The sequence below is a fragment of the Molothrus ater genome, chromosome 3 (genome assembly GCF_012460135.2).
Source record: "Molothrus ater isolate BHLD 08-10-18 breed brown headed cowbird chromosome 3, BPBGC_Mater_1.1, whole genome shotgun sequence".
In the NCBI taxonomy this organism is placed as follows: Eukaryota; Metazoa; Chordata; class Aves; order Passeriformes; family Icteridae; genus Molothrus; species Molothrus ater.
The window spans coordinates 12,788,033-12,803,118 of NC_050480.2; the positions used below are offsets into that span (position 1 = coordinate 12,788,033).

General features: G+C 41.9%; 1 protein-coding gene across 2 annotated transcripts in view; it reads left to right on the top strand.

Moving 5' to 3' along the window:
• Positions 1–727: 727 nt before the first annotated feature.
• Positions 728–15,086, top strand: part of CLIP4 (CAP-Gly domain containing linker protein family member 4) — a 32,566-nt gene continuing 18,207 nt past the window's right edge. Inside the window, exons 1-9 of one of the 2 annotated variants that reach the window (XM_036380101.1) lie at positions 728–799; positions 2,173–2,209; positions 2,342–2,413; positions 4,392–4,455; positions 5,033–5,179; positions 7,779–7,918; positions 8,761–8,854; positions 9,728–9,889; positions 13,059–13,177. In XM_036380101.1, the coding sequence (XP_036235994.1) occupies positions 5,047–5,179; positions 7,779–7,918; positions 8,761–8,854; positions 9,728–9,889; positions 13,059–13,177 (648 nt within the window). In that variant the 5' untranslated portion in view covers positions 728–799; positions 2,173–2,209; positions 2,342–2,413; positions 4,392–4,455; positions 5,033–5,046. The remainder of the gene's footprint in view (positions 800–2,172; positions 2,210–2,341; positions 2,414–4,391; positions 4,456–5,032; positions 5,180–7,778; positions 7,919–8,760; positions 8,855–9,727; positions 9,890–13,058; positions 13,178–15,086) is intronic. The other variant, XM_036380103.1, reaches the window with a different exon arrangement.

The window sequence follows — 15,086 nt, forward strand, 5'->3', positions numbered from 1 at the left end:
CACTCCTATTATTTGTCCTGCCCCCACCCCTTTTAATATCATCACTGGAAAAACAACACCAAAAACCTGATTGTACACATCAGTTATGTTTATTCCACAGTGACCCACGCAGAGCACAAAAACATAGCAGGACTTGGCTGAGGTTTTATCCACTTCAAATTCCCTTCATGCAGCCTGGGCTCAAGTACGATGCTGGGTTTACCACTGCAGGCGTTTCCCGGAGAGTGCCAACTGGATTTAGATCCGCAGTAGATTTTACAGCACGGGACGAGAAACCCTTTGAAAATCCTCCTTGGGAGTTCCTCCACTACTGAGACAGCCGGGACGCCTGAGCCGAGTGCTGAAACGTGCCAGTGGTGCCGCGTGGGTGCCAGTCCATGCCTGCCCGGTTCCTACCGCCGGCCCCATCCCCGCTCCCATCCCCGCATCGCTCCCGCCGCGCGTTCCCGCTCCCGCCGCGCGTTCCCGCTCCCGCCGCGCGTTCCCGCTCCCGCCGCGCGTTCCCGCTCCCGCCGCGCGTTCCCGCTCCCGCCGCGCGTTCCCGCTCCCGCCGCGCGTTCCCGCTCCCGCCGCGCGTTCCCGCTCCCGCCGCGCGTTCCCGCTCCCGCCGCGCGTTCCCGCTCCCGCCCGGCCGCCGCGGGGGCGTGGTCTGCAAGGAGGGGCGGGGCGCTCTGACCGCCCATTGGCCGGAAGGGTAGGAAGGGGCGTGGTTTGACCGCGGTGGGCGGGGCCTGTGCCTCGCTGGGCTCCCTGGGCTGCGGGCGGGCCCGGGCGGCGCGGGGCTCTCGGCCGGGAGCAGGTAGGGCTGGGGCGGGGCTGGCGCTTCCCGGCGCTCTCCCGGTGATTTCCCGGTGATTCTCCCGGTGATTTCCCGGTGTTCTCCCGGTGCTTTCCGAGCGCTCTCCTGACGCTTCCCATCCTCGCTCGGCGCATGGCGGGGGGCGGGGTGGCGGCGCAGGGACCGCCGCAGCGGGCGGGCCGCGGCCGGCCTGGCTCCCCCCGCCCGGCTGCGGCGCAGGGACCGAGGGCGGGCGCGGCCCGGCGGTGTCACCGCGGAGACCGGAGACCCCCGGCTCCGGGGGTGCGCTCTGGGAGAGCACGGAGTGCTGGGGAGGTGGCCCGGGGGCTGTGAGCGGGCAGAGCCGGCCTGGAGGGTGCGGGAGCTGAGCTCCCTCCCTGGGCTCCCGGCTTCACAAAGCGCCGGTCCGGGGGAGGTCACAGGGTGCAGGGTCTGGAGCATCTTTCCTATGAGGAGACACTGCGGGAGCTGGGCCCGTGCCGTGCGGAGAGGAGACAGGCGGGATCTCGTTAGTGCATATATAAATATCTCGAAGGCAGGTGCCCAGGGGATGGTGCCAGGCTCTGTTCAGTGGTGCCCAGAGGATGAGGAGCAATGTCTGTAAACTGAAACACAAGAAGTTCCTCCTCAGCGTGGGGAGGAATTTCTTTACACTGAGGGTGGCAGAGCCCTGGCACAGCTGCCCAGGGGGCTGTGGAGTCTCCCTCCCTGCAGACATTCAGAGCCCACCTGGACACGCTCCTGTGTCACCTGCTCCAGGTGACCCTGCCCTGGCAGAGGGGTTGGAATGGATGATTTCCTCAGATCCCTTCCAATCCTGACAGTTCAGTGAATCTGTAAAAACACTGCTGTGTTGCAAAACCTGCCCTGCACACCACCCAAATCTTGGGTTTACCTACATGTGTATAGCATGTCTACCACCTGTGCTGTAAATGTTCTGAAGTGGTGGTGTATGTGCAAGAAATTTGTTCTCTGAACTTAATTTTTCTTGAGCCTATCTAAGTACATGATAAGGAGTCCATTTTACATAGTTGTTGTCAAAAATAGCATCACATTTGTGACAGGTTCAGCTATCAAAGCCCAGAACAACTGTATGTTATAGCTTGAAGTGCTTTAGCAGTTGCAAGTTCTTACAGCACTTGCAGGAAAGCTTTGTGCTTTACCACGAATTACAAACTAGAGTACATGAAAAAGTTGGATCCTCATCTATGGAACTTTTTTATATGTATCTGCAGTGCTACCATGCATTCCTGTGTAATGTGTGGATATCAAGAAACCTGTTGTTGCTGTTCAGTTTTGTCAACAAAAGGGTATGTGCATCTGATGACTCTTTGAAGATTTTTTCCTGATATTTCTGCTTTTTTCAATTTCAGGTATAATTCAGTAGGAAGACCATATGGCTGGCAAATAGTAAGTATGGTACTCTCTGCTGTGCTAAGCTGTGCTCAGTGGTAGTTTGGCAATGCTGTGAATAGAAAAATTCTCTCTTTTTTCACGTAATTTCTCTAATAGTTTCTGCTCTAAACTCTTTTACTAATACAGGAAAGTCACTGCTCTTTTGGAAGGCCTCCCATTCCACTGCACCAGGACCTTCCAGCTGAATCTTGGTGGGAAGTACGTTTTGGGTATTGTTTCGGTTTTGCTCACCACAGAACTCATTATGAGGGTGGCGTGGGGATGCCTTTTCCCTGCCTTTGAATTAGTTTTCAGCCTTTTCCTTTGCCTTTCCAGCTGTGTGTGTAGTGTTAGCTGGCTGGGAAGCTCTCAAAGCTGAGCTGGCAGCCCCTGGAGGTGGCTGTGGGTGCAGAAAGTGTCACCTTGACATCGTGTGTCAGTGCTGGGTGGTGACATGTGCCCTGTTCTAGAGCCAGATGAAAACCCTACAGTGTGAGGGTGTGCACACTGCCATGAGGGTGTGCACACTTCCACTGGAGGTGCTGGCATGTAAATTCATTCTGGAGCTGGGTCAGCATCTGCATTGTAGCCCTTGGGACTTGGTGCTGCCTACCTGACAGCACGGGTTGTTTCCCTGCCTGCTTTGTTTTGGCAGAACACAGATGGTGTTCTTGTCCCTGGCCCTGCAGAATTAAAGATGCCCTGGCTACTTGCACAGTTTGTGTTCTGTTTGGTCTGCTTTCCTGTGTGCCATAAACACTCTTTCTTATATTCATTTTGAAATGTTTCTGTTGGTTTCAAGTTCCAACAACTTGTGTTGTCCTACTTCACAAAATCTCACCTTTTCCTGTTACCATCTGCTCAGTCAGGCCTGGCTACTTTTCACTGTGCTGCTTTTGTTCCCTCAGTGTAGGGCTGTGCAAAAAGCTTTTAATTTCTTTTGTGTCTTTTCCAGCTTAAGAGGCTCAGCTAATATGTCTTTTATACTCATGCATATTGCATGTTCCTTTGTGCATTTCGTGAGAGCTCTGAGGTGCTGCCTGTGAGAAACTTGGGGATTCATGTGTCTTACAAAGCTTTGTTTTGTTTTGCCACAGCCTCTGAAGAAATACCAGATTGTAGCAGATTTATTTCACTGTTGCCCTTCAAAAGCAATTTAATTAGGTATTTGCAGCTTAAGGGACTTTCTAGTCCTTCACACAAGAAAGCTGTCATCTTTATGATGGCTATTAAGCCATTGAAATGTAAACTCATAAATTTCCCTGACTGTAAGAAAATACTAATTGAAATAATTAGAGATATTTTTGGCCTTGTTGAATAAAAGAACACGTAAGCCAATGCAATTTGATAATGCTGTGGGAAAAAATAGTCCTGTCCTTCCAGTGGCCTCCTCCTTGATCTTCATGCCAGAACATGAATTTGTACAGCTGTATAAGACTAGGGAAATAAACTAGTTGGGAGGAAAATGAGCATTTTTCATGTGGAGCTTTATTTCCACCTTGAGCACAAGGTGAACTGTGTATGATGGGCAAGAAGAGGAGGCTTTAATTTATTTACTTAAAGATTAGTATCTGCTAATGCTAAATGCTTTTTATATTATCATGTAGATTCTGAGGTCCCAAGCAGTGTGACCCATTTATTTGGGGAAATATCAGACTAAATCTACTCATACAGCTTGTTGTGTGTTAGATACAAAAACCAAAATAAATCTTCTTTTAGTTTTTCATATTTACTTGGGTATAAATTAAATGTAATAAAAACAATCATTCCTTCAAGCTCCATGGCTTCTTTCTCTTAAGCAGACTGGCTGAACAAATTCCTGAGAAAAGAGCGCTGTATTATAGCAATCTCCACAATAAAAATGTAGGTTGTTTAGTAGAAATGTTGCTTTTACCCCAAGTGTTTAATAATGATCATTCAAGATGCAGAATTTAAATTTTTCAGCTGTGAGATGTAGCCTCTGATGGTGCAATCATGTCTGTTTCTATTAAGAAGAATGATATTTTTGTTATTTGTTAATGAATTTGCCTAATAAACTGTCTTACAAGTGGTAGCCAGCTTTCCTCTGATCTCAACCTGGGAACCGTAACTAGGATGTAACTTGGGCTAGTTTTTGTCACTATAACTCTACAATGTTTTAGTCTTGATTCTTGTCACTATAACTCGACAGTGTTTTAGTCTTGATTCTCTCTCCTAGATTGCTGGAAGGCCTGGGAAAGTGCCTGGAAGCAGCAGAAGAGGGGGAAAGTTCCAAGGCTGTGGTAAGTGTGCTATTTTAAACCAGGCAGGAGCAGAGCTGGGAGAGGAGCTGATATGGAACCGTGAGTCCAGGAGTGAATCACTCGGTGATGGATTGTCTGCAGCTGTGTGTGGGAAGATGAAAGAGCTGAGAATTTAAAAAGAGGAGGCAGCAGTAGCTGGCAGCATGTCCTTGCTCATGGTGAAGGGAGGGAATGTGCATGCACAGTGTGAGGGCAGGTACTTGATGCTTCACGTTTTCATAAAGCTGTGAAACACACTAATCCGTTTATCCTCAGTGTGTGTTGGCTAATAGAGCATTAATATTTTCTTTGCTGCTCAGCTGGGAAACTGGGGAGAAATATGTTTTCCATGAGTTAAGTGCAAGTTTAGTGATGGAAGTCACAACTAGAAGTTGGCTAACCCGGACACCATACTCTGTGAGCCTTGTTCATATATCGCTTTGTAAGAATGTCATGGCAGTAACAGTTTGCAAATTTAAGATTTTAGTCTCACTGCATGTTATATCTGTCTATGATAGAACCAATCCCAAGTATTTCCAATGAGGTTATGTATTGATTTTTATTTCTCCTCCTAAAGTGGCTTTCTAGAAGATGACCATAGAGGATCTCCCAGAACCTTCCTTCGAAGGAGATTCCCTCATTGAAAGAGAACGATTCTTATTCCCAAACTCTGAAACATCTGTTACTTTTTCTGTTGCTGCAGCACCAATGCCTTCAGATTGTGGTATGTACTTCAAACAGAAAATGCATTTGTGATCAGTAGAGAGTAAATTTGAATAATAAATTTTAAGGAAAGCTGTCAACTCTTAATTATTTCTTTCCGGGAGAAGTTTTCTTATTAAATGGATTCTCTCTTAAATAAAATGAAAGATTAAGACCCGTGCTTAATTTTCCATTTTCCCTATTGCATACGCTATAAATTATTTATTTTCCTTTGTACAGTTCTGTGCACGTGTGATCACATTTGTACTTTCACGTCAGTGTAGAATTGGATATTGTGTTAAAATGTAAACTCTGAGTAAGTAAGAGAAGTTAATCTACACCACATTTGAAACCTCTAAAGTTACACTTTTTCTTGTGCTTTAGTATGTAAATGATGTACTAGAAGGAGATGTTTCTGTTGGAAGTGTATGTTTTTGTGGTGGTAAGGACTGTAAAGTGAGTGGTACAAAATTATACCAAGTATCAGTGATCAGTTGTCAGAATGATGTTTGTCTTCAGTAACTGCCTTCACATGAATAAATGATAATAAAAATTCTGACAGTATATAATGTGTTAAAACGTCACTGTAGGCAAGGAGCTTCACTGATAGCTGCAATTATAATGCCTTTGAATGTTGCAGAAGATATTAATAGCATCTATATACTTCAAAAATCACTCCTTCCACCTCTGTGTTTCCCATGCATTGATTAGAGCAATCAGCTGTATTCAGGAAGAATAAATAAATACCTGCAATGTTCTGTCTTTGACAGGCTCAGCATTCTCGAGACCCAATTTATAAGTTAGCTCAGGTTTGGAATGTAAATGTTCCATATGAAATGTTTCAGTACATGTGTGTCTTTACATGGTTTAGCCCTGTTCTCATCACTTTCTTCCTCATCTGCTCTATGTACTGCATGATTTATTCCATTCTACTTTCTTATCCCTTAAAGTTTCCATTTGCCTTCTTTAAACATTGTTTTGTTGTGGTATCTTCTAATAACCCTATGATTTCACTGCTATGTGTTCTACCTCGTTTCTGCCTACTCATTAAATTAAAATAAAATCCTTTTATAGGAGATTGCTGTCACCTGTGTAACAGTAACATTGCTGAATCTGGGTAAAGGAGGTTAAACCATGGCAGAGAGAGAGTCTCAGTCTTTACATTCAGTGCATTTATTTTTCCTTAATGCAGTTGGGCACTGTGATCAATACTTGGGAAAGATAGAGGGGGAGAAAATAATATTTTGAGGTGCCATCTAGATGCCATTGGCATTCTTTCATGGGATTCATTGCTTTTACAGATTCTCTGTAGCATTGCTTTACTTGCAAAGACTACAGCTGATCACCTGTTAAGCACTTAGGGTGGTTGTTATTAATCCTTGATACAGTCTCAGATTTTCACCCTACCATGCTGATTGGAAGAGTTGATCTCTGATAGATAATTTGGATCAGGTTTGTGGCTAGAAAACTTCCTAGTAGAGTAAGAACTGTGAAAATTGTGCAGGATCATTAATCTTGTTGCCTAGTTGTCTGTTTACTTCATAGTTTCAGCTGTTGATCAGCTGTGGTTTATGTGGAAGGTAAATATTAGTGGATAAATCAGTAGATGTGTGTTGATGCATTGGATGTAGGGAAGAAGCACACTTTGTGTAGTGCTGGGAGATAAATGGTTTGGTTTTTATTTTATATGCTAGGTGGAAATAAACATTAATGATAAATATCAGTGAAAGTTGCCCTTCTTTTCCATTCTTGTTGAGTCAAGGTGATGGAGTTTGAGGAACTCTAAATAGCCAGGAAGAGAACTCAGTACGTGCTGTTATCTTTTAATCCAATCTAGAAGTCAGGTATGCTGTTTTTGGGGAAAGGTTGGGATGATTCACCCAGGAGTGGTTCATGCCATGTCACACACCCAGATGGGTGATGGTGTGTGTTACTTAACCTGTCTGTCCTGTCTGAGAGCCGTGAATCTGTGATGGATGTGAGCTGATTGTACATTTATCCAAAACCTGTTTAAAAGGCACCTCCCTGATGGCTGCAGGGGGGGTAAAAGTTCAGTGTTTGCCGTGGTTCATTTGCTGATGGTAGGAGACTGTGCTTTCAGTCCCTCTCCTCATAGCCATTGCTATCCAGATTATTTCATGGAATTCTCCAGAGCTGGAAGAAATTCCACAGATGAAAAATAGAGGATGTGTATATAGAAGCACACACACACCCCTATGAATAATGTGACATATAGTTTTGTAATAAGGTGTTTTATGCACTTACAGTTTGGGTTGCCTGAAAGAAAATGAGGCTTAAAATCTTTAAAAGTAGTGTTGTTTTGGTTTTTTTTTCCCCTGGTCTTGGTTTGGTGTCATAATTTTTGAAGGTTTTTGTCTCCTGCAGCTGCCACCAACTGGGATTGATGCATTAATGAAATACTGAAAATAGCAGAGGTCACAGAATGCCTTCGTGATTAAACTGTGTTTATATTTTAGTATGTTCCATGTAAATTGTGATGGAAGAAGAAGAAGATGTTTTCTCTCTGCTTCTCTGCTGTGCTTTGCCTCTGAGTTTGAAAAACTAGATGCATGTTAAACATCAAGATCTTTTTATATGAAGACTCTTTTCTTTTCTAACAGAGTTTTCCTTCTTCGATCCCAATGATGCAGCATGCCAAGAAATACTCTTTGACCCCAAAACATCAGTTTCTGAATTGTTTGCTATCTTGAGGCAGTGGGTTCCACAGGTCCAGCAGAATATTGATATTATTGGGAATGAGGTGAGATGCAAATGAAGATCCTTGAGTGCTCTCAGTGTTAAACACTGTGTTAACAGTGAATAAAACCAGTTCATTCCGAAGCAGAATTAATCATAAATGCAGTTTCTGCCTTTTAACAAGTAGTGACTGATCATGCCTTGTATTCCACATGTTGTCAGATTTTATTTGGAAAAAGAGAGATGATGGATAAAATTCAGTACATTTGCATAGATGGTATAAACAATATTTCTCTCAAGGCAACTGTATTGAGACCCTTCACCTTGGTGTTTCAGTTTCCTACTTAGCAGTAATACCAAACTCAAACCCAAAAAATATATGAAGTTACTGTTAAAGCCTGACCTTAAGGGCGATTTTCCAAGGCACAAAATGTGTTTCTAGTATTTCTATCCCACTTTCTTATTTTTCTTCTGGATTACAGGTTTTTCTGGGGAAGTGTAGTGACGATAAACCCTACCATATTCTAACTGGGGGCTTCTTTTTGTTGGGGTTGTGTGGGAGTGGGCTGGGCAATTGTTGAGAGATCAAAGAACAAGAGGAGAGGTTCATAAATCATTTTCTCACACGGTTAATTGCTTAACTTTTTAGCATGTGAAGTATATGTTATAAGGAGCAATATAAAGATTTTTTTAATCTGTAAATAATGAGGGCTAATTATAATGCTATTTATTACATTTGTATATGTTGCTCAGTTCTGCAGTTAAGAGGCTTTTCTGGCAGGCTTCTTTGTTACTAGCCATTGCAATGAATCCAGGAGTCAGTATATCTGCAATAACTTTGGAAACAGTAGTGATGTCAGAGATATGCCAGAGCTAAAATGTGCTCATTTTCTACTTGCCTGTCAGATCATTAAAAGGGGTTGCAATGTGAATGACAGAGATGGACTGACTGATATGACTCTCCTGCATTACACTTGCAAATCAGGGGCTCATGGCATTGGTGAGTAAAAAAAAAAAGTCATTATAGATGTAAAACCTAATTGACTCACATAAGCTTATCCCACTGACACTTAGAGGATTTTTCCTTGCAGTAGATTTTTCTTTTTTTCCTTGTGCTTGGTTTTCTCTGTTCTAGTGGCCATGAGCGAGGAAGATGCAGAACTGCAGCTGTAGCCATGGGGAGCAAGCTGAGTTAGTGATATGGGTATTACACACAGTAGTACCAGCTTAAATAGATGCTTCATGTAGCAAAGGCAGTTTCAGGCTGAGGTGCAAGCTGCAAGTTTGCTATAATTTTTGCTGTAGTTTTCTTACAGCAGAACATTTAGGTGACCAGCTGTTCCTTTTGTTTTGTTTCTTTCACCCTGTTCATGTCAGAAGAGAACAATAAACTTTGTTTGCATTATTATGGTCATAAATACTGGAAATGAGAGCACATTCAACTCTGTTTGAACACCCCTATTAACTTTTCTATGTTTTTGTTGACCCAAGCCCACTGCTCTGAATTTGAGCAAAGTCTGGCATAGGTCATCTTCCCTGGTGTTGGCGCATCTTTTAACATAAACTTCAACATCAAATTGTGATGTGCAATTCTTTTTCTCCTACCAGATCCTAAAACTCCTAGGTTTGCTGGTTGACACAGTACTTACATTAGAGAAAAACAGATAGTGTTATTATACACTAGAGATTTCAGCCCTTTATGATAAAGGCCAAAGATTTCTGTATCCTAATCCTAAAAAAAGGGCATAGTAATAGTTCTGCTGTGAGCTTGAAGGGCTTAATGTATGTTTTGTTTTACACATAAGCATGTGTGTTTTTTTTGAGGTCAAATAAATAAATCACTAATGCATTCTTCACAAAAATTACCCTGCAGGTGATGTTGAAACTGCTGTAAAATTTGCAACACAGCTGATTGAGTTGGGTGCTGACAGCAGCTTGCGCAGCCGCTGGACAAATATGAATGCCTTGCACTATGCTGCCTACTTTGATGTTCCAGAACTCATCAGTGTTATTTTGAAAAATGCAAAGCCAAAAGGTAGGCACTGTGACCTTTGTTTCATGTAGTTGTCCATATTTTGTAGATCTTGAGCTGATGTATTGTGGTCTGTAAGTCTGGTGTTCATTTATCCATTATACATAAATAATTTCTTTTATTCAGCCTCACTCGTTCATTTTTCTTTTAAGCTATTTTTAGTGCTTTACTGTACTGTTTCCATTGCTGGTTTTTAAACTTACTTGAGCTTTGTACAAGACCATAGAAGTTTCAAATAGACTGGAAAATAAACAGGTTAATCTTAAGTTATTGAGAACTAAGGGAATGTTTGCAGAAAACCAAAGATACAACTATTCTAGTAAAATCTTGTGGTTTTTAAGGTTGCTTAAACATTGAGAAGTATGTTTGACATGTGGGGAGAAGGTTAAAGGAGTAGTGGGGATTTGGCAATTTCATGTGGCAAACCTGTGACTGAGGCAATTTTGATGTGCTTGTTTTTCCCATTTCTCAGCTAAGTAGAAGGTCCTGTTTAGGGAGCAATTTGACTTTTGTGTTTGGCATAAATAGATAACACCTTTTGGAATGATACTGTGAAGGATTGGTAGTTGGAGCCCTATTTGTACTAATGCACATGGAAATACAGAAATGGTTGTGATCAGAACTGTTTGTTTCTAATTTGGTCAGGACAGCAAAACCAGTAAGCAACTTTATCACTAAAATTGTACAATTGTGAATTTGTCACTAAAATTTTACAAATGTGAACTTGTTCTACTGAATACCCTTCTGATTGTGCTAGTTTGCAAAAGGATTTTTTTATCTAGGGACTCTGTCTTAGCAGTTTGAAAAGCTGGTAGGCTTTTGGAGTATCCAGGGCTTGCTTCCCACATCTTGAATCTCCATGGAGGTAATTGCTAAGTAATGCTGCTGCTGGTGTGACTTGCTTAGGAGGTGACACGTGTGGGTGGATAACAAAAGACAAAATCAGACTGCACAGTAGTTAAGTTCACATCACATTTCAATAGCCTGGCTTCCATAATTTGCATCAGCAGTCTCCTTTCAGACCTTGTTGGCATTTGGTGTTCTCCTCCTGTGCAGTTCCTACAGAAGGGGTGGGACTCTGCTCAGATTTCCAAGGAAACCACTCTGGTTACTGGGCAGTTGGCAATTCTTGGATAAGCAGCTGATATTTTTAATCTCAGGAAATATGTAAAATTATTTGCCCTGTGACATGGAAACAATGGATAGGCTGAATTAATAGAATAATTTTAGCTCCATACTTCATCAGCCAGTTTGCAGAGAAGGAAGAACATACGTAGAAGGTGAACATGCTTTGGGATGGATCTATACTGAACTGGAGAAAAAATGGTTGTTAATATAAAAATAACTTTTCAAGACAGTGGAGTGCTGACTCTGAGACACCCATTGTGAAGCACAGGTGTTTCCTTTTGATTTACTGCTAAACTGCTTTCTTTATGACACTCTGTAGTTAAAGTCATCATACAGATTTACTCAGTTGCTACAGGAGAGAGCTAGTTTGGTCTTGGATTTTTAAGGGTTTTAAATACAAAAATTGTATATTATTTTTCTCTAGATAGTTTGGGGCTAGTTACCAGGTAACATTTGATATTTGTCTTTCTTTCTGTCACCTCTACTATGCCCACTTAGATTGAAGCTGTAAGAGAGCTGTTCAGAAAATCTAAGCATGAAGCTTGCAAGTCTGAGGAAGTCACAGAGTCTAACTCAAAAAACCAAACCATACATCAGTTGTTTTTCAAAATAGGAGTAGATGCAGCTGTTGATGGCTCAGTAGCTGATGCTACTGACCAGTATTTCTGCAAATTGATTCCTGTGTGTGCAGAAAATGTTTGGCTGTATCCCATAGAAGTTTCAATGGCTGTATACAGCTCCTCAGCTTCTAGCTGGTTTTAAACTGGTGATGTCTTCTGACCTTTGGTACATAAAGGGTACATCTGCATGTGTAGCTCTCATTATGATTGAGGCATGTAAATGCAGTATTTTTTCATGTTTGTGTTCAATCAGGGCAATTGCAAAACTGTTAAATTCTGATTGGAAATTTGTTACCTTTGATCTTTATAAAATTGAGTCAGTTTTATTAGTATGTATGAACTTAGCATGTCTGTACAGACATATAACTGTGTATTTTCTATATTGTTGATGTTTTATTTGTTTATTTAGTGTAACTATATAAGGATGTTAATGCAGTTGGGAAATACTTTGTTTATGACATTGTGAGAAGGGCTAGTGTTTTTTGGGATGGAGATTGATACTGGAAAATATGAGGAGACTCTTCAGACCTGAGGTGGAAAGTTTTATGTTCCTCACTGGTATTTCAAATTGGAACATGATTGCTAATACTTGTGGTCTTGTGCTTGTATATTAAATCAGGTGGCATTTTTAATTAACAGTGCTATACCTAACTGACTCAAAATGACATCTCTCTTGTGTAATTTAAGAGAGGAGCCTCAGCCTAAACAGACATTTAAACTCCAATCTTCTAGAGCAGTAATAACTTCATAGCAGATTGAAAGATATATTGGGAGCAACTGATGGAAATACATATTGTGCTAAATAATTTCCAGTCAGATGTAGTGCTCCATTTTCCAAACTATCAGTGTGAGACCCTTCAGAGTGCAACTCTTTGAAAACAAAGAAATTGTAACAATCACCAGCTCTTACTTCATTCTTGGCCATTAGTAATTAAATCAGTGTAAAGCAGATGTATAATCAGTTTTCCCTTGCCCTACTGCCTGCTCACAAAGGAAAACAACTGGTCGAAGATGCATCTCATTTTAATGTTTGACACCTAGAAGCAATAAATAATAAATGTGTCTGAAACATTAAAAAATTAATCTACTTGCAAACCTGAAGTTACTGACTTGTTAATCTTGGCACAGTAGATTGGGCACCCTGAGTAGCAGCAATTTTGCAGTTAAGCCATCAGTATTAAAAAATCAGTGAAAGTACTTGCTCATCTTCCAGTGAGAGGTTGGTTCGTGGTATGAATAAACAGATGCAAATAAGGTTGATATCCATGTAGAATTAGTTCTTATATGCATTTGGTACATAAATAATGGTGTGTCTGTGTAAATGCTAACATAAACTGTAAAAATGAATGTCCTCTCAAGGAATCTGTAGGGGGAAATGTCCATGTAACAGACTTGCATACCTCACGTGTGATGTTTAATTGCAGATGTGGATGCCACCTGTAGTGATTTTGATTTTGGAACAGCTTTGCATATTGCTGCATTTAACCTATGCACAGGAGCTGTCAAGTGTTTACTGGAACATGGAGCAAATCCTGCCTTTAGGGTAAGGAGTTAGATTGTAGATTCACCAGAAGGTGAAAAAGGTACCTGGAAATACTGAACAGTCTGTCCAGGATTCTGACCAGCTAAAAGCGTGCTACATGGAGTGTGAGTGCCTCAGAAAAAGATATTTGCAACTTATAGTGGATGATTTTGTATGCTTTGTCCTACTTGTGTGTTGAAGTTTGCATTTTTGTGTCATGGTCTAGTTCATTATTTCAAATAACTTTCAAGAGGTTTTTCTGTTTGTTGTATGAGATTTCATTTGTTAATACTCATGACTGTCTTGCATCAGCTGAATCCCCATGGCAGTGGGGGATCTTTTCAGAAATGGAGGAGTGCAATCTTTGCCCTCCAGAAGTGCAGTGCTGTGCTTAGCAGTGAGCCTGGTGTTAGCATGAGTAACTGAGAATGCATAAACATCACCTGCTCTCCTTAGTAACCTAATAGTAGGCATAGGTTAGAGTGCAGAGTGTTGCTAATATGTGTCTAATATTGGGTTACTGCCACAGTCTTGGGTTTTGATTGAGTTTTGTGTTTGATTTGGGTGTTTGGGTTTTTTTTGTTGTTTGTGTTTTTGGGGGGAAGGGCTTGGAAGGTTTTTTTATTTTAGCAAAACCAGTATTTCAGTTCTCCATTTTCAAATGCAGGGGGTTATTTTAAATGAGAAATCATAGTTGCTTTAAGATACTCAAAAGTCATTATTTTGTGTAGCACTGTTGCTGTTAAATCTTCTGGAACATTATTGTCCATACAGTTCTTCATGAAATTCAATCTAGATCTCTTGGAAAATGTTGGGTTTCTTTTTGTCTCTCTATTCAGTGTGCATGAATGTGTCTCAAGTTCTCTGGCAGCTGTTATGTTTGGGAGTCTGTTGTCACAGGCAGTGCTGCTTTGTAGTTGCACGAGCTTTCTGAGCTGCCAGGGGTGGCTGTGCCCTTGAGAAGGGAAATCCTGAGCTTCCTCTGGGCTTCCACCTCTTCCACTTCTCCTTCCTGCCACCGCTCTGCCCACACTTTGTGTTGGCACAGAGGTTTTGCAGGGCACCTGGTGGGCTGAACTGTGGGGCTGATGTGACCAAAATAATCTCTAATGTCATGACTACAAACTCAAACTCCCCACTCAACTTTAACCCAGCTATTTCCTGTTTTTAAGGTAGTGTGATTTTTACTTACAGAGTGATTGGAGATTTTTAGGGAATGGTGGGTGTTGAATTGCTCAAACCTGCAATAAAGTTTTGACTAGAGACAGTGTGTGGAGTTGGATTATTTGGGAACAGCAGTGTAAATTCTGAGTAAGGATTATACTTTTCTAGCTTTGAGATGGATTGAGAGGGGGTTCAGGAAACACTGAACTTCTAGTCTGTTTTGAAGGGACCAAAACAAATGCAATCTTACTCTGCATCACTCCTGCTAGTAATGTCTGAGTCCAGGGGCTCAGTTGAGACAAATGTGGAAGACTGAGATGATTATTTTGCTGCAGATGTGAAAATGGGCAGACAGCCAAAGCTCCACATCAATGGCTTTGCTAAAGAGTGTAGGTAGGACTGTCCCTGGGGCAGCTTGACAGTACCTGCTGTCTGGGCAGCTGCCTGGAGTTGAGGTTGACTCCAGGGGAGCTGGTGCTCCAACAACTTGTCCTGTCACATAGGACATGCAGGGAATCACAGCCATGGCTTCTGGGACCAGGATGTGTTTGGAAAGGACTCTGTCCTTAATCCATCTCTCATAGGATAGTCTGTGCCTAGATAAACCTGAACAGATTTATTCAGGTACTCGTGTGAGCCATCACATTTGCATATTCTATACATGCAACATACATTAATTCAATTTCCTCTTACATTTGGCATAAGCCTCACCAAGGAGCAAGCTATATGCTGGGTAAAGATAGATTCTTTGGGAGGAGTTGGCATT